This window comes from Euprymna scolopes, chromosome 25 (genome assembly GCF_053919585.1).
Source record: "Euprymna scolopes isolate OS-2025 chromosome 25, ASM5391958v1, whole genome shotgun sequence".
Classification (NCBI taxonomy): domain Eukaryota; kingdom Metazoa; phylum Mollusca; class Cephalopoda; order Sepiida; family Sepiolidae; genus Euprymna; species Euprymna scolopes.
Window position 1 is genome coordinate 75,104,931 of NC_136506.1, and position 23,758 is coordinate 75,128,688.

At 33.0% G+C, this 23,758-nt stretch overlaps 1 protein-coding gene across 3 annotated transcripts in view; it reads right to left on the bottom strand.

Annotated features, from left to right (window-relative positions):
- Positions 1-23,758, bottom strand: part of LOC145247439 (uncharacterized) — a 195,664-nt gene that overhangs the window by 144,016 nt on the left and 27,890 nt on the right. For all 3 annotated transcript variants that reach the window (XM_080109206.1, XM_080109205.1, XM_080109204.1), the window contains exons 4-9: positions 22,233-22,413; positions 19,666-19,794; positions 14,044-14,141; positions 12,400-12,497; positions 8,792-8,861; positions 6,725-6,851 (exon numbers count right to left, since the gene is read on the bottom strand). In XM_080109206.1, the coding sequence (XP_079965332.1) occupies positions 6,725-6,851; positions 8,792-8,861; positions 12,400-12,497; positions 14,044-14,141; positions 19,666-19,794; positions 22,233-22,413 (703 nt within the window). The remainder of the gene's footprint in view (positions 1-6,724; positions 6,852-8,791; positions 8,862-12,399; positions 12,498-14,043; positions 14,142-19,665; positions 19,795-22,232; positions 22,414-23,758) is intronic.

A 23,758-nucleotide genomic window follows, 5' to 3' on the forward strand; every position in this document is an offset into this window, starting at 1 on the left:
TGCACATAAAGATAAATATTTAGTTTATTTTTATAATAAACCCATTATATTTGGTGCTTATTTAAAATTACATTTAAAAAAAAAATAAATAAATACAGACAAATGTTTATTATATACTAATGGGGGGTATCTGGCGTTGCCCGGAGTTTGGAGGTGTGTGTAGTTTTGGTAAATCAAAACTTTGTAGGGGTTAATAAAAAAAACGTTTTGGTAGGTAAGTATGCGGATCGAACCCGAACCCTTGAGGCAAAGTTGGAAATTAAAGTGTGAAAAAAAAAAAAAAATGTGCGACGTTAACAATTGGGCCATCGCAAAATACTAACGGAAACACATTTTAATTTATTTAACTATTTAGAATTGGCAGGTGCACGTTTTAATGACTCAATGAGGTCAACTTTGATTGCGGGACAGTATTTTATTTACTGCGGGAACGCTTTTTTATTTTTATTTTCCAAGATATTGGAGGGGGGGGGGACCAGCTCCCCATAACAAGGGGATTGTCCAAATTGAATAGCAATTGTCTAATATAGGGAAAATTTCCACATTGATCAAAACTGATTGCTTTTAGACATTTCCGGCGATCGCAACCGGAAAAATACCGCCAGAATTAATGTCGCTTTTATTATACGAAAAAGCCTAATTCACATGCGGCGAGCGAAAAATGTTGAATATTTATCTTTTCAAAGTCAAGCAAATTAAATAGACAGGCGATCTCCGTTGTTAACTCGGAGATATTATGATTTATATGTGATATAAAAAGTTTTAAGAAGTTTTGAGCCGACCGACCGACCGCCCTCATGCCCTGATTTACTTTAAATAGTAAAAGAACTGACTAAATTTCATGTACATCGCGTTAGCTCAGTTGGTTAGCGCGTTGGTTTGTTATCTAAATGTTTTGGGTTTGAATCGTGGTGTGAGATGTCTTTTTTCTTCTTTTTTTTTAGGATTTTTTAAATTTAAATATTGAAGCAGTGTTATTTAAGCCATTTTTCACGTAACGTTCGTTTTTCTGGGTTTTTTTTACTTCACTTATCCACCCCCGACCACACACCCAAAAACACCCGGGTACCCATGATTTTTTAAATTTTAATATAGAAACAGGCATATTTAAGCCATTTTTCACGTGTTCGTTTTTCTGTTTTCTTTTTTGTTTTTCAATTTTTACATTTAACATCATTCGTTTGCATTACGTTAGTTTTTTGTGTTTTTTTAAATGTTTTGATTAGCCCCACCCCCCTCCGTTTAACGTTTGTTTTCTTTTTTTACTTCGCTTATAACAAACAAACCTGGTCATTGACCTCATTTGCTGAATAGCTATTGCTTACGTCATCGTCATAACGCTCTACGACTTCCGTGCGGGCACCGGTCAATTTGGTTCTTACTTAAATAAATTCAAACATCTTTCAGTAACTCATTCTGGCTGGCTGAACGGTTCATGTTTTTTTCACATTTTATTTTCAAACTTCGCCTCAGGGCTTCGGGTTCGATCCTACCCCCCCCCCCCCCCAACGGTTTCTTTTTTATTTAACAGCACACACACACACACCTCCAAACACCCGGGTAACGCCGGATACCCCCACTAGTCTATATATATAAAAGCGAAAATGTGTGTTAGTGTGTGTGTGTGTGCATTTTTGTGTATGTCTGCCAAAGGCTTTTTTCGCCAGCTTCTTGATCGGCTCACTCCTTAAAACTTTTTATATGCTGCTTAAATCATAATATCTACGGGGGTAGCGCCTATTTTGATTTGCCCGACTTTTACGCGCTATTTTTGAAATTTTTTTTCGATCACTGCGTTTTCGTAACGCTGTTTAGTATAAAAAAGTGAAAACTGGCTTGCAGCCGTGTCATGTTTCAAGGTCAAACATCACGCAACTTTCTCGCACCTGTCAATTTCACTTTATAAACGTCAACTTAAGACACTTATCACTGCCTCTTCCCTCGTGGTCTAGATGGTTAGGTCTCAGAGTTTTATCCCATTTCGTTTCCACCTTCGCATCAAGGATTCGGGTTTCAAGCCTACCTTCCTACTAAAACTTTTTTCTTTCTTTTACACCTCCAAACACCTGACCAACGTTTTTTTTTTTTTTTTTTAACAGTGTTGTTTTTATCTACCCCCCACCAACACACCTCCAAACACCTGGGCAACGCTAGTCTATAATATAAATCTCACTTGTCTGTTTAAATGTACGTACGTATGTCTCGCAAAAACTTTTGACAGAGGCAACTGATTTTCACAAGATTGGTATCATTTTGAAGTTCAACTCTTCGGATGACAAATATCGAGAAATTGGCCAAAAACATTAATTCTTTCACCCTCAATTGGGCTGTTTGCAATATATATATATATATATATATATATATAAGACAAAATGGCCGTGCGCGTTTTTGTATGTCCAGCAAAGGCTTTTTTTTCGGGGAGGGGGGATACTCCCTAGATTATAATATCTATGATTTGTTAACGGACGTCATATCTACATTTATTTACATCGACTTTTATAAAATTCACACTATTTCATCCTCTCGCGTGTTTGTTTGCATTTTTCGTATAAAAGCGAAACTAAATCGAGAGTGAAGGCAGCTTCCTGGCCTTTCGTGTCGGGGCGTCCAGAAAGCAATTAGCTTTGATCAATCTGAGGGAAACCCCTCATATCAGACAATTGCTATTCATTTGGACGCTTCCTCTTTTTGTAGGGAGCTGGTTTTTTTCAACATCGTGGAGAAACAAATAAATGAAACGGCGGAAAGTTCAACTGGCCTTCAGCCAACATTCATTTCTGCATTCACTTAGCAAGTCAACTTTTTGATTGACATCGCTAACTTTGAATGCTTTTCACTTCCTATGGTTTCGTAGCATAACGGTAAAAGTTCACGCTTTCTTCCACTTTCTTTTCCGCCTTCGGGTTTGTCACGTGTTCGAGCCTCCCTCCCTATTAACACTTTTTTCTTTTACATCTCCAAACACCCGGGCAATGCTGAGTCCCCCCGCTAGTTCTAAATAAGCGCAAAATATTTTCTTAAATGTTGACTGCTGCGATTTCATTGTTTAAGCACTTTTCGTCCTTTTTACATAAACTACCCCCTGAAAAATTCTGAAAATAGCACGGTCCTTAGTCTACATCAATACCAAAAACATGTCCAGAATAGTATTACTTTGGTGTATTCGGAGGAGTCATTCATAAAATAAAGCCTCCTACTTTTTTAAACTCAAAAAGTTGAAAAGCTACAAAGACAGGATCGGTACCGTTAAAACAGGTGACATTTATTTTCCAACATAGACACCACCATTCTCAATGCGCTTTTACCATAAATTTAATCACGCATCTCTGCTTCTCACACATATCCATGACAGGGTTGCTTTCTTATACCATCATATCTAATATCTAAAGACAGAAAGAAGAAGCTTTCAAGTCATGAATGCATAAGTCCAGTCATCATAACAATCTCTGAAATAATCGTTTGCCCATGCATAGAGTCTTGTTGCCACATCTGGGCTTATGCATCTACCACTAGTCTCTCCCTCTTAGACAAGGTCCAAAAAAGAGTCACCTATCAAATAGATTTCGCACTATCAACCAAACTCCAACCCCTGTCTCATCACCAAAATTTTGCATCGCTGTGTCTATTTTACAAGTATTTTAATGGCATATGCTCTGAGAAAGAAACTTTCAAGTCATAAATGCATAAGTTCAGTCATCATAAAAATGTAATTTGAAAACCTGTCTGATCCATTCGGACTGAATAAAAAATAGGAGGCATTACTTTTGGAACACCCCTCATATTTAAATTATTCATCTTACTATTCTTATTTTGGATGTTTGATTTGGTTTAATTGTTTTTTGTTTTTTTTTTATGGCATATCAACTCTTTTCACATTATTTAATGACGAATCTGATCATTTTAGCAAATTGTTTATATCTTCAAATTTTTTATATCTTCATGGTGTTTTGTTTTGTTTTATGGCATATCAATCGTTTTCACAATCTTTAATGCAAAATCTGATGATTTAAAAAAAAAAAAGAAAAGAAAACTATGTTTTAAGTTCTTTATATTTTTAAATATTTATTCATGGTATTTAGTTTGGTTTGGTTATTTTGTAGAGGAAAATTGTTCTTTCTATTTTTGTCTTTGCAGAACACGATTGAATTTTACAAAGAAAAATGCCCCCCCCCCCAATACAATAACATCAATCTTTGGTGGATTTTAGATCAAGAAGCCAGTATCTTCCAACAGCCTGTCTGGTAGCTTGTGTTATTATCACAACATTTATGCTAATGTAATCTCCAATTTTCTGCAAGTAAACCTATATGTCAAAAGTTGGGAATTTGTATGGAATTTAAAACTGAACCTGTTATTTAATTCATAAGGGTATATTGTTCTTGTTTGATCAGCCATAATAGGTCCAATGTGTTAACTAAGTAATTTTAATTTTTAGTTTTAGTGAGGATTGAACCTTCAACCTCCAGAAGACTGTCACTTGGAACTGATTGTTACTCAACACTTGATCAATTTAATGTGAATTTTGGAATATGATATTTTTGTTTTGTCATGGATATGTACACCATACAAATTTTTCTTTATTTTTGTTTTTTAATATAGGGGAATACAAATTTTGAACAAGAACTGATTAAAATTATCAGAGGCTTCTTCATTAGGGCAAATCATTTAATCGCTTGGTCAACAAAATTTGTTTTTATTATTTTTAACTTTTTAAACTGACTTAAAAAGTTTTAAAAAATAAAATAGTTTTACAAATAAAAATGGATATTAAAATCTAAAAATAAAAAATATTTTATACTATATTTAAATTTTATACAAAATTATAAATTACACTAATCAACAACAAAAAAAAAACTAACTAATAAAATATGTACATGTTTAGCGAGTGAAAAAAAAAATCTAAACGAATAAAACAGAGCAATCACCCATTTTTTATTTATTTCTCTTTGTCTTTCTATCCGTCCATCCATTTCACCTTTTCTCCAAAACCATGGAGCTGATCTGTTTGAAATTTTGTAGAGACCTTTGTAATGATAAGGTGCAGCAAATTAAGTATTATGGTATCTGTCTGATGCACAGCTAGGGATTAATAGGGATTAGTATCTAAGTTCCACTTTTTCTCAGAAACGACTGAGTTGATCTGGCTGAAATTCTGCATAGACCTATGTTATAAGGTGCAGTGAACTATGTATTGGTATCCGTTTCAGTTATGTTATGGATTAAATATGGATTACAGTTTCAGTTACGGATTAATAGGAATTAATATGGATTAGTCACTACAATACCTTTAGAAGTTTTCTTGGAAACTACTGGGCTGATTTGGTTGAAATTTTGTATGAAACTTTTGTAATGAAAAGGTGCAGCAAACTAAGTATTATAGTATCCATTTGATACACAGTTAAGAATTAATAGGGATTAGTATTAATGCAATAATGAGCACAAATTTAATATATTCAATCATCAATTTAGCATAAAGTACTTATTTCAAGTCAACAGATTATAACTTTTGCTAGTTTTTAAGGGTTAAAAAGACTATATAGAATATAGTCATATAATGGTTAAATATTGAGCAGGTATAATTTTGTAAGTTGAATAAAATATTGAGCGAGTATAATTTTGGGTACTTGTACAGTTTAGTCAAGACATTAAAAAATGAAAATATCGAAAAAAGTTTAAATTGTATGTATTCGTTATGGAATGAAGTTCTCCGAAAAAAAATTTCACTTAATTTCATCAAGTAGTTCTATTTTTACAGCGAAAAAACAATTTGTTATGATACCGAGCAAAATGTTCGATTTTTAGGAAGAAAAGCTAGTATTAAAGATGGGAAGGGGTGTCAGCGCTTTAACTAGAGTAATCTCCTTTTGGCATTTCTAAAATTCAAACAAATTTTATTTTTTAAATCCAAGATGGCCGCCTTCAAAGCGCTCTCATAAAAACGTGTTTTTCCGCTGTAAAAGAAACAAAAAAACTACTTGATGAAATTAAGTGAAATTTTTTTCCGGAGAACTTTGTTCTATAGCTGTACAATTTAAACTTTTTTCGGTATTTTCATTTTTAATGTCTTGACTAAACTGTACAAGTACCTAATTTTGTAAGTTGAATTAAATATTGAGTGAGTATAATTTTGTTAGTTGAATAAAATATTGAGCGAGTATAATTTTGTTAGTTGAATTAAATATTGAGAGAGTATAATTTTGTTAGTTGAATAAAATATTGAGCGAGTATAATTTTGTAAGTTGAATAAAATATTGAGCGAGTATAATTTTGTTAGTTGAATAAAATATTGAGCGAGTATAATTTTGTTAGTTGAATTAAATATTGAGAGAGTATAATTTTGTTAGTTGAATAAAATATTGAGCGAGTATAATTTTGTAAGTTGAATAAAATATTGAGCGAGTATAATTTTCTTAGTTGAATAAAATATTGAGCGAGTATAATTTTGTTAGTTGTTAGATTAATAAAGTAAATGGAGGTGAACTGATAAAAGTTGTAATTTCTCCGGCTTTTCTTTTATTTTGATCGATGAGAGCACATTTTTGTCACCATGAAAATTATTAAAAATTCAGTTATGTACTAATACTTTCATCTGCTAGGCAATGAAAGGTACTTTAATAAGGAAATTAAAATATTTTTTCTTCAGCAAAAACAGTTAAAAAATAAAGAAAAGACAAAAAAAGGGAATGAATATATAAAATTAAAAAAAAAAAAAAATTATACATACTGACAATAATTTGTTTGGGAGAGGAATAATCAATTGTGACGCCCAATGGAAAACTATCACTTTTGTCTTCAGTAATAGGCACCTCTGCTCGAGCGCTATCTTCTAACATCCAATGTTCCCATGAGTCCTATGGATGAAAACAAATAAATAAATAAAAAATAAAAACAATAACAATCATCACTGGTTCTTGTCCAGAATTCTCTCTATATAAAAAAAAAACAAAATAGAGAAAAAATCTATATATATACCCATAACAAAATGAAAATTTCATATTCCAAAAATCATATGAATAGTTTTTTCTTTAATTAAGAAAATCATATTTTAGAAGTATCCAAGGACAGAGCATCTCACTCCACCATGTTACGTGCGAGCTCGATTAAATGGTGATCCCATTACGAGCCAGTTAAAATAAGTGATGACAAAGATTCCCCCCCCTCCCTTGATTAGATTTTTATTCAATCGATGAAAAGAAAAAAGCGAATCATTTATGACACCGACGTGTTACTAATAGAAATGGCCCAGACAAACACTCCTTGTCACATCACATATTTCTTCATCCCCTTATTCTTCCCATATTCGTTCTTCCTTTTTCATAAAGAGAGAAGGAGGGAGGACATTTGTAATAAAGTTAGCACACAAAATAAAATCACATGAGAAAAAAGATAACTATTCTGAAATCAACTATTGAAAAATGAGCAGACACCTCAAAGAAATATGCTTACCGCAAATTAGGAAACGGACACATTACTATGAATGAATATCAAAGAACTATTAAAATTCCGGAAAGCTTGAAATTGGACGATAACTTCTCCTGAATACTTCATTTTTTGTGGATCATTCATCTCATTCAGATTATACCTTTCCTATGAGATAAGTACTTTGTGATTATTAATCCCCCCCTTTTTATTCCAATCCTGTCCACTCTCATGAATAACCAAACTCAAATCTTAAGACATTTGTTTTCATGTGACTATACATTATCATATAATATAAAGAGAATAAAAAGAGAGACATTGATTAACTTGTGAACTTCCTTCTTTTGCTCCATTTTGTTTTAACCTGTTCAGACATTGCATTATATGTTTTGTTTAAAAGAGAAAGAAAAAGAGACATTGGTTAACTTACGGACTTCTTTCCTTTGCCCACTTTGTTTTAACCCATTGGGACATTGCATTGTGTTCTATTTTGTGTTTATTAAATTTTATTGCACAATAAAATAATTGGTGTGTATATATATATATATATATATATATATATATATACACACACACACACACACACACACACACACACACACACCAATTATTATATTCATAAAGAGAGAAGGAGGGAGGACATTTGTAATATATATATATATATATATAATCTTGTTATGTCTGGTCATTTTTTTCTTGTCATGTCGATTTATGCTCTGGGTCATTTCATGATGGTACTGATAAAAGAACCTTGGATGACCTTAACATTTGGGTCGTAACATTCCACGACCGACATATTACATTTTTTTTTTCTTTTCTTAACACGATACGTCAATCGGGAATAAACTCCAATTTGGAACCCATCGGGTTGTATTGTATTAACCAAGGACGATAACTAAATTCGAACTTCTGAAATTTTTTTTGTTTTTGTTTTCAGCCTTGTAATGGCCGATTTACCATTAAATGAAAAAATGAGCTTATATAATTAAAAAAAAAATCTAATTGATGAATTTATATTATTTTTGGAATATAATTTTTGTTCAGTGACAGGTACGTACGTCAAAGAATTTTCTGTATTTTCATTTTTTTTTTACTGTAGACGAAATTCAAAATAACCACTCAATAATCTGTTGGATTTCTCATAATTAAAACTAAAATTGCATCTGGCAAATCAATATTTCATTCTGCTTGACAAATGAAAATACAGAATTTCTCAATCCATATTATCTGCATTAGAAACTAATTATATGCAAATTCCCTGAATTTTAATTTCTTCTTAAAACCTTTTAAGGTAAATCCTGATCCCCCAAAAATTATCATAATAAGCAATTTCCACAGCGGCATGTGAATAAAAATAATCTAAATTACTTACCGCTGTATCAAGATTTTTTGCAACAATAGCAGCTTCCAATGAATTACTGGATGCCATCACAACCATTTCCCTGATTTAGAAAATTCAAGATAATGATTGCTTGAAAAAATTAAAATATTAAAGGAAATGTTGAAAAAAGAAAAGAAAAAAAACAAGAAAAGTAAAATGAGAAAAAGAAAGGTGAGAAAAGAAAGAAAATGATAAAAGAAATAAATTAAATAAAAAATGGAAACAAAATTCGAAAAAGAAATCACAAAAAGAAAAAAAAAAAAAATCAAGAAAAAGTAAAAAAATTTTTAAAAAGATAAACAAAAAAATTAGGAAAAAAAGTGTAACAAAAAAAGAGCAAAAAAAGGGAAGAAAAGAAAGAGAAAAAAAAAGGGAAAAAAGATTATTATGTTCTTATACATTAAAAGTTACCAGATAAGTTAAACAATATAAAAACAAAAAAAGGTAAACTAAATTAGAAGTAATGAAATCCAAAACAATGCCAGGTAAGTACAACTAATATATAGTTAAGTTGTTTTTGTTTGTATCTTAAACCTTTGCGATTTTGGCAAACCAGTTTTTGTTTTTATGCTGTTGAGAAAAAATGTAATTAGCTTTCGTTCCTTTTAGAAAATACTATATCAAACTTGGAACATTTTTTCGAATAGATGTTTTCTTAAACATTAATCATATTGAGCATTTTCATCATATCATTAGATACTATTACGAATGGTAATAAAAAAAATATAAAAAGACCTTTATGAAATACAAATGAACAATGAAAAAAAGTGCCCTCTGTGTTCGATACATCTTGCTGAAACAAAGAATGGGGCGACTCTTTCGAAACCCGGAAAATGTACAATAGACAAACGAACAACATATGAAAGTAACGAAGACACGAATATCAATATATCTTGCCGAACAAGACAGAATGGGGAGACCCTTTCAAAACCAGGAAAATGTAAAATTGACAAACAAGCAACATATAAGAACACAAACACAAGTGATAACGTTCCAAAGTTAATTTTATTATAAAAATAAACTATGGTAGGGGGTGGGAATGAGATTAAATAAAAAAAACAAAAACAAATTACGAGGATGTCAAAGGGGTCTTAATCTACTATCTGAAAATGCCGACAAGAAATATATTGATACAAAAAAAAAATAAATGCATCAAGACAAACAAAACAATGGCAAAATGAATTTGCCAACTTAATACACAAGAGAGAGGTATGCAGAGAGAGGGGACTTACAGTCTTTACGTTTCTTTTTTTTTTTTTTTCGGGTGGTTGGTTAAAATAGATGTCAACAATCATCTCTTCATTAGTCCATAATTCGAATATATATTTTGCAAAGTTTGCCGTTTCCTTGTTATTTTATGGTTGGCATTATTTCCTTTCTTTTGTTGTTGGGATGGGGGCTTTTCCCCAGCATTATCTCCTTTCTTTTGCTGTTGGTGTAGGGTTTTCCCCCGATGTTGTCTCCTTCTTTGCTGTTGGGATAGAGTTTTCTCCTGCATTATCTCCTCCGATGGTGTCAAGTCGTTTTTCTTTCTCTTTCGTTGTCGAGATGGGATTTTTCCCCACATCCATCCAGTGCAGCGGCTCGTCTAAGAATGTCTATGAAAATGTCTCTTTTCCTTCTCTCCCTCTCTCTTCTCCGTACTTTTCTTAACCTTCTCCTTCTTTCTTTGTTCGCTTAGTACCCAGAACTAAAAGGGGTCAGAAAGTGTGTTGCTGACTAGGTGACCTGTCAACTCGCTCTCATCTGCTGAACATCTTTCTCACCTCTCTCTCTTTCTCCTATACTCACTCTCTTTTTCTCTCTCTGTTCATTTTGCCTCGGCGACAATCAAACAACAAAAAGATACACTTTTCATCAGCCTAAAATTAAATTTTGAAATTTTCTCAAAACACATAATCTAATTTAAGGATTATGTCACAATACCGATAGAAATAGAAGGAAAAGAAAGTAATCAACTCATAAATATACAGAGAAATGAGAGAGATAGGGATGTGTGTGTCTTGATATATTTGGACAATGACATTTGTTTCTGAATTTTTGAGATGAGGATTGATTATTCGTATTATTTGAATTCTTTGGACTACTGTTCTCATCTTGAATGTTATTTTCACAATGTTTCTGTCAATGCAACTTCCGACTTTCTTCAGATGCATTTTGTCGAACTCAGGAATCTTTCTGCCAAACTCGAGAATGTGTACAGAATTTCGAATCAAACCCTTTACTTAATCCACAGAGGTAGCATGCTCTTGTCCCATCAGCCATGATTGAGTAGAACTCTTAATTTGCCATTCTATTTTGTAGTGTCGCCTACACTGAGGATCGAACCTTCAACCTCTAAAAGAGTGTAACTTAACTGAATCTTATCAAGTACTTTATCTACTACACCATGTGTCTTGTGGACAATTTAGGTGCAACTTTTAAAATCTCATTTAAAACCTTTATGCCTAGCAGCTGTGCTTTTAAAGTAATAATGACCATCTAATAAGTGAATCCTGTACATACAAATATATAAACATATATCTACCTTTATATATATAAATATATATTTATTATATTATTTATTGGCTATACCCGTGCCCCTCCTGCTGCTAACCCTGCCCGCCCTACACATGTTTTCATCATTCACACTGAGGAAGATCGAAGGATCAGTCGAAAATTGTGCTTTTGAAAGAAATATCTGTTTCTTTTAGAAGACATTTTGTATTCCTACACGTCAACATATAGGAAATAAAGAAAAGATATAAACATTTATATATTTTTCAGACGACAAATATCGAAAAATTGGCTAAAAACATTAATTCCTTCACCCTCAACTGGGCACTTTCCTATAAGGATGGATCGCTTTTTTGACTGATATTTTCGAAAGTCATCCCCCTCTTTTTAATTGACTAGCCTTAATTTAAACCTTAGCCCCTTCCAAATAGTGATAGATGCAACGGCAAAGACGTCATGTTTTTTTTTTCAGATTCTTTTCCTCTTTCGTGGTATGAGTTTGAGCCCATCTGCCTACAACCAATTTTTTTTTTGCTCAATACACACCTCCAAACACCCGAGTAACGCCGGGCTAGTTAGTCTTATAAAGGAACTGGATTTTTTTACCTGTTAAAAACAGGCAAAATTTATAGCATGTTAACTTTTATGTCAAATTTATAGTTGAATATGGTTAAATTTTTCTTCAGTTTTGCATTAAACCCCAATCTCTTAATTCCTAACTGTGCATCAAACGGATACCATAATACTTAGTTCACTGCACTTTATAACAACGGTCAATAAAAAAATTTAGCTAGATCAGTCCAGTAGTTTCCGAGAAAACCTTTAGAGTAAACGTGGTATTGTGCTGATTAATATCTCTGAATCCCTGACTGTGCATCGAATGAATATCATAATATTTAGCTTGTTGCATTTCATAATAACAAAGCTTCATACAAAATTTCAAACAGCTCAATCCGGTAGTTTCCAGGAAAAAGTGGAACAGACAGACAAACTAAAAGAAATTTAGTATAGATAATGTTTTCCACATATGGATAATAAAACAGACACACAAGGCGTATCATTATGAAAGACGATAGATTTAAACAAGAACATGAGATACATACCATTTCAGCAATAAATGGAAGAAATATTTAGCTTGTCGTTCTTCACCAAAACCATAGCATGGATCCCGAAAATTTATGAAGCTTGGCTGAGCATCTTTCTATAGAGGAGAAAAAAAAATGATTAATACGGAAATAGAATAAAAAAAAAAATCAGAATGGAATCAATAAATATGTAATCAGTAAATGTTATGTTCTTAATAAATAAAACCAGCTGAAATAAAGGACTTTGTCTAAAACTCTTAAAGCTAAGAGCAGTTTGTGAGTCGTTAATTATAATGGTACTGATTCAGAACCTGACCCAAGATCATATCAGTATCTTCCAATAGTTTATGGTTAGCAGCCAGAAAAAGCAAACGCAATTTGTCAATCAGCAATCAACCAGCTGTAAGCAGACAAGAAGTTTGTGATACTTTTCTTAAAAAAAAAAAAAAAAAAAATGCATTCGATCACATTTGTTTTGATGAATAAAAATCTTTTCTCATTACAAAAAAAAAAATCTTTTCTCATTACAAAAAAAAAAATCTTTTCTCATTACAAAAAAAAAATCTTTTCTCATTACAAAAAAAAAAATCTTTTCTCATTACAAAAAAAAAAAATCTTTTCTCATTACAAAAATAAAAATCTTTTCTCATTACAAAAATAAAAATCTTTTCTCATTACAAAAATAAAAATCTTTTCTCATTACAAAAAAAAATCTTTTCTCATTACAAAAAAAAAATCTTTTCTCATTACAAAAAAAAAAACCTGACCCAAGATCATATCAGTATCTTCCAATAGTTTATGGTTAGCAGCCAGAAAAAGCAAACGCAATTTGTCAATCAGCAATCAACCAGCTGTAAGCAGACAAGAAGTTTGTGATACTTTTCTTAAAAAAAAAACAAAAAAATGCATTCGATCACATTTGTATTGATGAATAAAAATCTTTTCTCATTACAAAAAAAAAAAATCTTTTCTCATTATAAAAAAATCTTTTCTCATTACAAAAAAAATCTTTTCTCATTACAAAAAAAAAAAAATCTTTTCTCATTACAAAAAAAAAAATCTTTTCTCATTACAAAAAAAAAACTTTTATATTCCATGAAAAAAAAAAAAAAAAAAATCACTTGATTTTCACTCATATTTCTTTCTATGTTTTTGTCTTCAGAAAAAAACAAAACAAATTTCTTTAAAATATTTGTTGAAAAAGAAAAAAAAAACTTTTATATACACTTTTCCTGAAAGAAATAAAAACATTTCTTTCATATAACAAAACTTATAGTAAGTCTTGATTCTTGTGTTAAGGTTTTGTCTGCAGAGTTTTTCTGGCAATGTTGAAATAAAGGATTTTGTATAAAACTCTGACAGCTAAGAGCAGCTTGTGAATGGTTAACTAATGGTGGTACTGATCCAAAATCTGACCCAAGATCATGCCAGTCTCCTCCAGTAGTTTATAGTAAGCAGCTCAGAAAAGCAAACACAATTTAACAATCAGCAAGTTTGATACTTTTCTTGAAAAAAAAAAAAAAAAATTTTTTTCAATTGCTCCTTCGATCAGTATTTGTGACCTCCTTACATCAAATTGCGTCATTCCTTGTCTCGGGTGATTTTCATTTAAAAAAAGAAAAAAAGAAATAAAGAAAAAAAAAAAAAAAAAAGAATACTTACCGGTACTTTGACTATCTGTACAATCTGTTTATCAGAAGCATTTGGTGACTGGTAAGCAGCAATGAACATGAATGTAGAAACCCAGACAACATCAACCACTTTGAAAAGGAAAAAAAAACAAAAAAAAAACCATTAATCTTGACACCTGCATTCACCATCATTTTTTTTTTCCCCACCCCAAACAAATTGTATTGGATTATTCAGACATCTTAACGTAATTGTTAATCTTCTTCAATGGTGTTTACATTTTACACTCAGATCCAACATTGTTTATGAAAGGAACAAAGGAAAGAAATTTGACTTGGCATTTATTCATGGTACTTTCCAAACATCTCATTGCATCTTGTTTTAAAAGTCTCTTAATTTGTCATGTAGTTGGTTTCATGGTCGAATGATGTGCTCCTGTTCTCTACTTATCCTTAAGAGGGTGGGAATTTCTCTATTGATTCATTTTCCATACATAGCTGTCTCTCGGCGCTCCACAAGATGCTCCATCCGACAACTGCGGTTGTCAGACTCGAAACTCAAACTCAACTGACTGACTCCAAAAAATTCCCATGGGCGTTTCTATTTATCAGGGTATATGTGTTGGGGTGATAATTCCTGTTAACCGACTCCTGCTGAAACTACCTGTCTTGCAACACAGATGCACACTCTGTCAAGGGAGGTCCCGGGTTTGATCTATGTCATCGGCGGTAACATTTGTTGACTACTTTGCACTCCTTGGCACAAACAAGTTGCGTTCAATCCAGTGTCGCGTTAACTGCGCTATTCATATCATGGATTCCATAACAACAGGATTTTGCTTGTTGTTGAGTTAGTTAGGAGTATATATGTTGAGGGAGTACAAGTGCTAGGAGTTCAGTAGAGCACATTGCATTAAAGTACTTGTAAAGCAGGCATAGATATGCAACATTATAATGATGGGATGAGACCTATTAAATTGGGGACTCTTTTTAGACCCCGTCCAAGAGGGAGAAACTAGTGGTAGATGCACCAGGCCATATATGGCAACAATACTCCATACATGGATGAATGGTGGCTTTATAGAGATACAGGATTCTCTCAGTATCATCAGGTTTTAATATTTAAGATGTTGCAAGTATCGAAGTTTCCAAGGTGGGCAATACCGCACGTCTGCTCTCCATGCAGTTCAATTCAAAGGTTGATATCAGTCATGTAGCACATGACAGCTGCATTCACTTCAAGTAGATTAAACCAGCTTCCTTAGTAGAAGGAAGTTTGGTGCTAGTTGACAAATCGATTTTTTAAATCTATCGTTTTAAGCAAAAACAATATTATGTACTTACTTTTCATGTCGAAAATAGTAACATATCCCAAAATCATGAAAATTCATCGAGTAGGACAATTGCCAATGTGTTTTTAGTAAAAAAAAAAAGAAAAAAAAGAAAGAAAGTATATTGCTATAGACAACAAATATTGCCACCATGGCACAAGTAATTTAAAATGTTCCTTTAGGAGTTATGTCCCCTGTGTGTAGCTTCCTACTGCCTACTTTATAACTAGGGCCATGACAACAGCATATTCTTTTCTTTATTTCTTTATTCAGGTATATATCCATTGATATCTTATATATTTTTATGTAGAGTGATGTGGTTCTTGATCGATTAATTGTGTCTGTGTCAGATATATACTCAAGAGTCAAAACAACGGAAAGAATATGCTGTTGTCATAGCCCTAGTGATAATGTCTAAGAACAATGTGGTTTTACCCAATTTTCCGTAAAAATTACTTAGAACTATAAATTTATAAAAATAAATGATTTTTGTCATTTTTGGATATATTACTATCTTCGGCATCACAATTAAGTATGTAATATTGTTTTTGGTTAAAACAACATATTTAAAAAATCGATTTGTCGACTGTATCTTAAAAAGAACCGGAATTTTCATAGGAACATCAAGTTCACAAGCGGTCCGCAGTCTGATTAAGGGAGATGACAATGTTAGGTTTTCACAGTTCTTGCAAGGAAGTATCAATGCTCTCCTAGATACAGTGCCTGGTGTTCTCAAATGGTCACCCATGGAATACTGACCATGCTCAACATTGCTTAACTTCGGTGATCTAACGAGAAGTGGTCTGTCAACATTAATATGCCATGTCACATGCAGTCAAACCACTTCTAATGTCAGGTCTTCCACAGTTTATTACACTCCCTAATGTCTTAAATATCCAGGCAAGCTATGGAATTGATGCACGAGATGGCACGCAGTACATGGCCAAACCACCTAAGATGCAGACTGTGTAAAGCATCTACCATCCCACCAATACCAAGTTTCTGATGAAGCAAGATGAATTGCATCTTTTCCTTTAGTTTACAACCACACTCCCACCTGTGCGTTACGAATTTTTAAACTGATAAATTTTTTTATATGGCATAATCACATTGATAATACCGGTTTTTGTTAATCATCAAAGTTAAGGAACATTGAGACAGATCAGTATCAGATGGGTGACCATTTGAGAATATCAGGCACTGTAGAACAGAAGAAATTCCATTGTAATACTAAAAAATATCTCTTTTTAAATTGTTAGGGAGGGAGAAGTTCTAGATAAATCGGAGACCAAGAAAATTTGTTATTTGTAAATAGTTTATTATAAACATTTCTAACTTACTCTGAATTAGAGGGTGTGTTCATACCTTTCCAAATGTATGCAAGTAATTCAAGTTGACTTGAACTCATTTCATTTGTGAATTTGTGTTATTTTTAAATACTTTATGTAGTTTCTCCACAGAAGGTCAACATTTCCATTATATTGTCAATTGACAACTACATACTTTGCGATGGGATCTGATAAATATCGGCAGGAAGAAGGTCTGTCGATGGAATTACCATTGTCCCCGGTACTGGCCAATGCATACATGGAATACTTTGAGGAAATGGCATTAGGATCAACACCACTAAAGCCAACAATGTGATTGCGATATGTACATGACACATTCATACTCTGGCCCCATCAGGAAGGTGTTCAAACGTTACTAGACCATGTGAACTCGATCCATCCAACTATACAATTCACGATGGAAAAAGAACATAATAAATTATCGTTCCTAGATGTGCTGATAACCCGCACTGGTTAGGGTTTATGTTATCTGTATACCGAACACCAACTTTCACTGGACAGTGTTTAAACTAAGTTTAAGAGAAACCCTCCACCGAAACAATTATCCAGAGACCACATCAGCTTCAAGAAATCTGGACCAGACACAAAAGGACACCACTCAGAAACTAAGTAATCAACCATCTCAACAAAAATAACCTTCTTAGTGACACTCAATATGGTTTCCGTTCTGCTAGATCTACAGCAGATGTGCTTACAGTTATATCTCATAGGATTAGCAAATCTCTCGACGGAGGCAACCTTTCTAGGGCAACTGCTCTTGACATATCTAAGGCCTTTGATAGGGTATGGCATAAAGGTTTACTTCATAAGATCTGTAGCTATGGTATTACTGGAAATGTCTTCTCAATTATTAAATCATTTCTTTCTGATAGGTTCATAAGAGTAGTAGTTGAGGGGCAAAAATCAGAAGCTCACAGTATTAATGCTGGTGTCCCTCAGGGGTCCATCCTGGGCCCAACTCTTTTCCTGATTTACATTAATGATCTTCCAAATCACATCCTTATATCATTTGTAGACATTTATGCTGACGACACTACCATTTATGGTAGCACATCTAAGACAGTAAACGACCAAGTTCTCTCCAATTCTCTCTCCTCTGATCTTGAGCACGTAGTACAATGGGGAAAGGAGTGGCTGGTTACTTTTAATGCATCTAAAACCAAGCTTCTATCTTTACATCATCAACATTCTGATCCACATTTGGCATCAATTGAAATGAATGGCTCTCGTCTTCAGGAGGCCTCAAGTTTTGACAAGCTTCTGGGCTTGACCATTACTCCTGATCTTAAATGGAACACGTACATCAAATCTGTTGCCAAGGCCGCTGGAAAAATGGTGGGATCTTTCTATCGATCTGGTAGATATCTCACTGCTGATGCAATTCTCTATCTATATAAGAGCCAGGTACATCCAAGGATGGAATACTGTTGCCACATCTGGGCAGGAGCTGCTAGAAAGGACTTGTCTTGCCTTGATAGAGTTCAAAATAGACTTCGTAACCTCGTAGGAGATGTCCTTTTCTCTTCCCTGCAACCTCTATCTCACAGAAGAGATGTTGCGAGTTTGTCTCTGATGTATCGTTATTTTCATGGAAAGTGTTCGACTGAGCTTCAGTCTATGGTCCCCCTTCGCCTAGCTGTAAACACTATCAATAATTCCTCCCACTCTTTATCTGTGCCTAAACCTAAACGTAGATTCCATGAACAAAGCTTCTTTCTTAGAACTGCACGCCTGTGGAATTGTCTTCCGTTTTCCTGCTTTCCGGCTGACTACAATATGGTTGTATTCAAGTCTAACATAAATAAGTTCTTGATGAGCTGTTCCATATAAGTTATCAAATTTACCAAATTTTCATTACTAATGATTTCTATATTGTTCAATTTCTACTGTACACTCTTTAACCCTTATCCTTGAGTGGCCTCTTGGCCTTGATAATGTGGTGATGCCTATGTAAAAAAAAAAAAAACTCACCACAGTTCGTATACCATATATGAAAAGCTTGTATGAAAAACTTCAACAAATATGTAATCTATATGACATCAGAACAGTAATCAAGAGTGATTCAACTTTCCAAAAACAGCTTGTGAGAGTCAAGCCCCTACAGGAAAAAATCATGACTAAGAACTGCGTATATGAAATCCCATGTAAATGTGGAAAACTATACGAAGGTGAAATTTGTCGCCAACTGAAAGTACAGTTAGAAGAACATCGAAAAACTGTAGCACGTCGAGAGACTGAAAAGTCAGGTGTAGCTGACCATATCTGGAAAGAAAAGAAAAACCATCTACCATTATGGGACAAAGTAAAAATTATAGACAGAGAGGAACGGTGGAGAGTAAAATGATTGAAAGTAAAAAAAAGAATAATCAACTTCTAAGTAGACCTAGTATACAATTTAATAGGATATGGGAACCAGAATTATAAACAATATATAATATATACAAGAAATAAGTAAAAAAAAAAAAAAAAAAAAAAAAAAGACATTAATATATATATATATATATATATAGTAATAATTAAGTAATAAATAGTGATAATTACAACTAGAAATTAAAATAGGTTTAAGGCTCCTAGAATTGTCCGCAAGAACCTGTGGCACAGTGGTTAGAGTACTTGGAAAAAATCAATTGTAAAAAGTGATATTCTTCTAAAGGCTGAAGGTTCAATCCTCAGTGTGGATGATTGAAAAATACAATTGCGAATTACTTAGGATCTCTATCAAGCCATGGTTGGTGAAACAAGAGCACGCTATCTCCGTGAAGTAAATAAAGGGTTCCGCTCAAAATTCCGTCCAAATTCCCGAGTTTGACAGAAACATTCCCAAGTTCAACAAAATACACCTTAAGAAGGTCGGAGGTTACATCGACCGAAACGTTGTGAAAATGACACTCAAGATGAGAACAGTAGTCCAATGAATCCAAATAATACAAATAACCAATCCTCATCTAAAAAATTCAGAAACCAATGAAGTCTCACCTTTAACTTGAAATTCAAGGTTGTTGGGACAAGGCCATTTTTTCTTTATCTCCAGATTTTGAGCATACTGTTTTAATTCTCCTTGCTGGGTGCCAATAACGACTTGTTTACCCTTCGGACTCCAACACACTGGTCAAAACAAAAACAAAAAATTAACATGCATACATTAAAAAAAAATTAAATAGATTTATATATAAAGTTGAGAAGGTCTGTACGTCAATCTTGTATAGAAAAATTGGTTATAGTCAGCTAATGTATTTCATCATTTCCAGCAAGGCTGCTACTGGAAGTGGTTCCTTCCATGGTTTTCCTATAAAGTCGCTTCCTCTTTTCTGTGTCCCATAATTTTGATTCTCAATCATTGTTGACCATTCTGTCTCTTATCTCCTTAAGTCTCATGTTGCAACAACTAATATATGTACCCATTAACTCACCCACCTGAATTTTAACATTCCTTGCATGAGATTTGCCCACTACTTACATGATATAATTTGGCATGTCAAATTAATGCATTCACATACCGTGCTCTACAGACAAACTTATCTTTAGTTGACCTTTGACAACTAAATATTTCCGTTTACTAGCCAAATAGAAAAGTTACTGACCAAACCCACATGATTTTTAGAATATGACAGTTTTGTGATGAGTATGTACATCATAAAGAGTTTTCTGGGTTTTTTTTTTTTTTTAAATAAGTGTAATTCTAAATATACAACAAATTTTATGTTGATAGTTGAAGGTATAAACATTTTAATTTCTTCAGATATTTTTTTAAACAGCCTTTGTTAAAAAAAAAAAAAAAGTATATTTATCTATTAAACATTTATTGTTTAAATAATTTGACTTTATTCATTTTATAAAAAAAAAGTTGAAAAGATATTTTTTCATTCAGTAGTGAGCTTTGGAAGATTGTTAGTCAAGGAAATACGATTGCCAGAAGATAAACGTTTCATTATTTCTAGTCCCACTTTGAAAAATCACTCGCAAATTAAGAAAAACCAACTAAGAATTGTCCTAGTGACATATGGCCGAGTGGTCCTAGACGTTGTATCAAAGTTTACAGTTACCCAAAGGTGCTGAGTTCAATCCTGAACGAAGGCAGTGAAAAAGTAACATTCAAAACAGAGAATCAGCATATAGCCGAACACGGTACCCCCTGTAATAATAATAATAAAGGGTTGGGTTCGAGACTCCTAACAAACGGTTCCCCAGTTCGATACAAAACACCTGACGAAGGCCGGAGGGCAAAACGGCCGAAACGTTGTGACAATAACAACCAAGATGAGGAAGTCAGTCCGACAATCTCAATCAATAAAACCAATTATTTGAATTGATGTTCCCGTGGCATAATGGATTAAGTTTCAAAATAGTTTAAACCTGACAGTACACAGACACTTTTGCTTATTTATATAATATACTAGCAATAGTTATTCTGTGATATAGAGTTATACCTCCCCACCCCATCTTATTTTTCTCTTTCAAACAAAGGTAATTTGTAATATAAAACCTCCCTTTAAAAAATGTAAAATAAACTGAACCCTTGTTGCATCTTTTTATTTTTCAAAAACAATATTTTTTTCTCTTCCAAACAAAGTAATGAAGGAATAAAGTATTCTGGTATTTTTCACAAAAAATAACCATTATACAAAATTAAATATGACAAGATAAATTATTTCCTGGAAGTATTGAACCTTGCGCAAGGACCTATGGAGCAACAGATATAAGTACTAAGTATTTAATTAGTTCTAAGTGAGAGTTCTGTATGGCTCAGAATCATGGACTCTTAAGTGTATCATGCCGAAAACATGTCAATAGTAAATATACAAGAATGCTTCAACTAGCCTACAACATATCCTGGAAAAGTCACCCAACAACCAAGTCGTTGTATGGTTCTCTACCTTGTGTTTTCAATATTGTGAGACAGACGTCTAGCACTTGTCGGTCATATTAGTCACCATGATGAACCAACAGAAAAGCTCCTACTTTGGACTCCAAACGCAAAGAGGAGAGATGACCGTCCATGTGTAACACTGAAATCCATTATTGAAGAGGAAACTGGTCTGGCAGGAACTGAGCTGGTTGCTGCACTGACCGATCGAGAACTCTGGCAATCGGAATTTGTTCACGTTTCACCTTTGCCTACTGGTATTGGATGAAACAACAAGCGCTAGTCTTCTGAAGATTGAAGGTTCAATTCCCAGTGCAGGGTCATACTAAGAATACATTTACAAATTATTCACGACTTCTACCTGGTCATGGCTGACGGAACAAGAACAAGCTACCCCATGGGGATTAAATAAAGGGTTCCATTCAAAATTATATACAGATTCCAGGATTTGCTAGAAAGATCCTATAGTTCAATAAGTTGCACATGAAGAAGATCGACAGTTACATCAGACAATAGATCAAATCATCTAAATTATCACGCCTCATCTAAAAAATTGTAAGACATAATATTCCATACTATTTTTACACCCCATCTGTTAACAACTAAAATCTGTACTAATACACATAAACCAGCTAACTCACATACCTGAATATTTAACATTTCAAATTTAGTTACTTACAGCAAGTCGCCTCAATTTGGAGAGATGCGTCAAGTTTAACATCCGAAGAAACATGGAACATCTTGACAACACCAGTGGACAGGCATACAGCAAGCAGTTCGGGAGTTGCAGGATTCCATGCAAGATCAGTAACGCTACTTCCTGCCTCAATCTTATGCACCAAATATGGTCTGGATACATCCTAAGAAAAGAAAAATGATAAAAAACACGTCTGAATTGATTTTAAATAGAAAGTAGAAAATAGAGAATAGCAATTACAGATTATAAACGTGCACCCATTTAATCTGTATTTTCAATTAACAATTTCCCGATTAAATTTAACACAATGATGTCAAAGCTCACTACTCGAAAATCTGAATCAACTCATTCTCTGAAAATCATCAGTTTTTTTATTCAAACTGGCAGCATCTCTTTAGCATATGAGACAATAAGAAATCTCATTACTTAAGTAGCCTTTTTTAATTCTTTTTTTTTTATGCAACTGGACACCATAGGCTGCATAAAATAAGGTTTGTACCAATTTTTAAAGTATTTAATCATTTTCTTTTTCTTTTTTTTTTTTTGGTAAAATGCCTAGTCATTATTCATAAACTAGTAATAATAGTTTTAAAAAATCGGTAAAAAATCTGATTTTGTGCAGGATGTAGGGTCCATTTTCGAGCAGAAAAAAAAGGAGAGAGAAAAAAAAAACAAAAAAAAAACAATAGCTGCCGTGTCTAATTATGTACCAGTGAGTCTAATGAAGTTCTGAATAAAAAGCCTGTTTTTCAAAGACTGGGCAAATTTGGAGTTGTGAACTTGGATGATGACTTTAACCACACAAAATTGTTAGATGAAAGTACAGCCTAGTTAACAATTTATTATTTAACCACATCATAGATTCTACTTTATTTGTTGAATATCAACATTCCCAGTTTGTATTATGTATCTATGACAGATTTGAAAAAGTTGTCAAATAACAAATACATAACAAATAAATTTTATCAAAGGTAAGATAAGTTACTTTTCTACCTAACTGGATAATTTTTTAATATTTTTATTTAATGTAACATTTTTATTCAGCTTGAACAACATACACTGTTTACCAACGTATTTGGAAATTACAAATGGCGCCAAACTCTCTGTTGAACACGGTAAGTTTGGGAAAAGGAGTTAAAAATAAAAAAAACCTATACAAAATACTGTTAAAAACCCACCGAATATATTGAGCAAGTTTATAATAGTCTTTTGTATAGTTTTTATTTTTAACTCCTTTTCCCAAACTTAGCATGTTCAACAGAGAGTCTGGCGTCATTTGTAATTTTCAAATACATTGGTAAACACTGTTGTTCGAGCTGAATAAACATATTACATTAAATAAAAACACTAAAAAATTATCCAGTTAGGTAGAAAAGTAACTTATCTTGCCTTTAATAACATTTATTTGTTACATATTTGTTATTTGACAACTTTTTCGAATCTATGTGTATAGCAATACAAACCTACATTCCCTTGACACACTCAGCTTTACGTACACAGTAAACTTC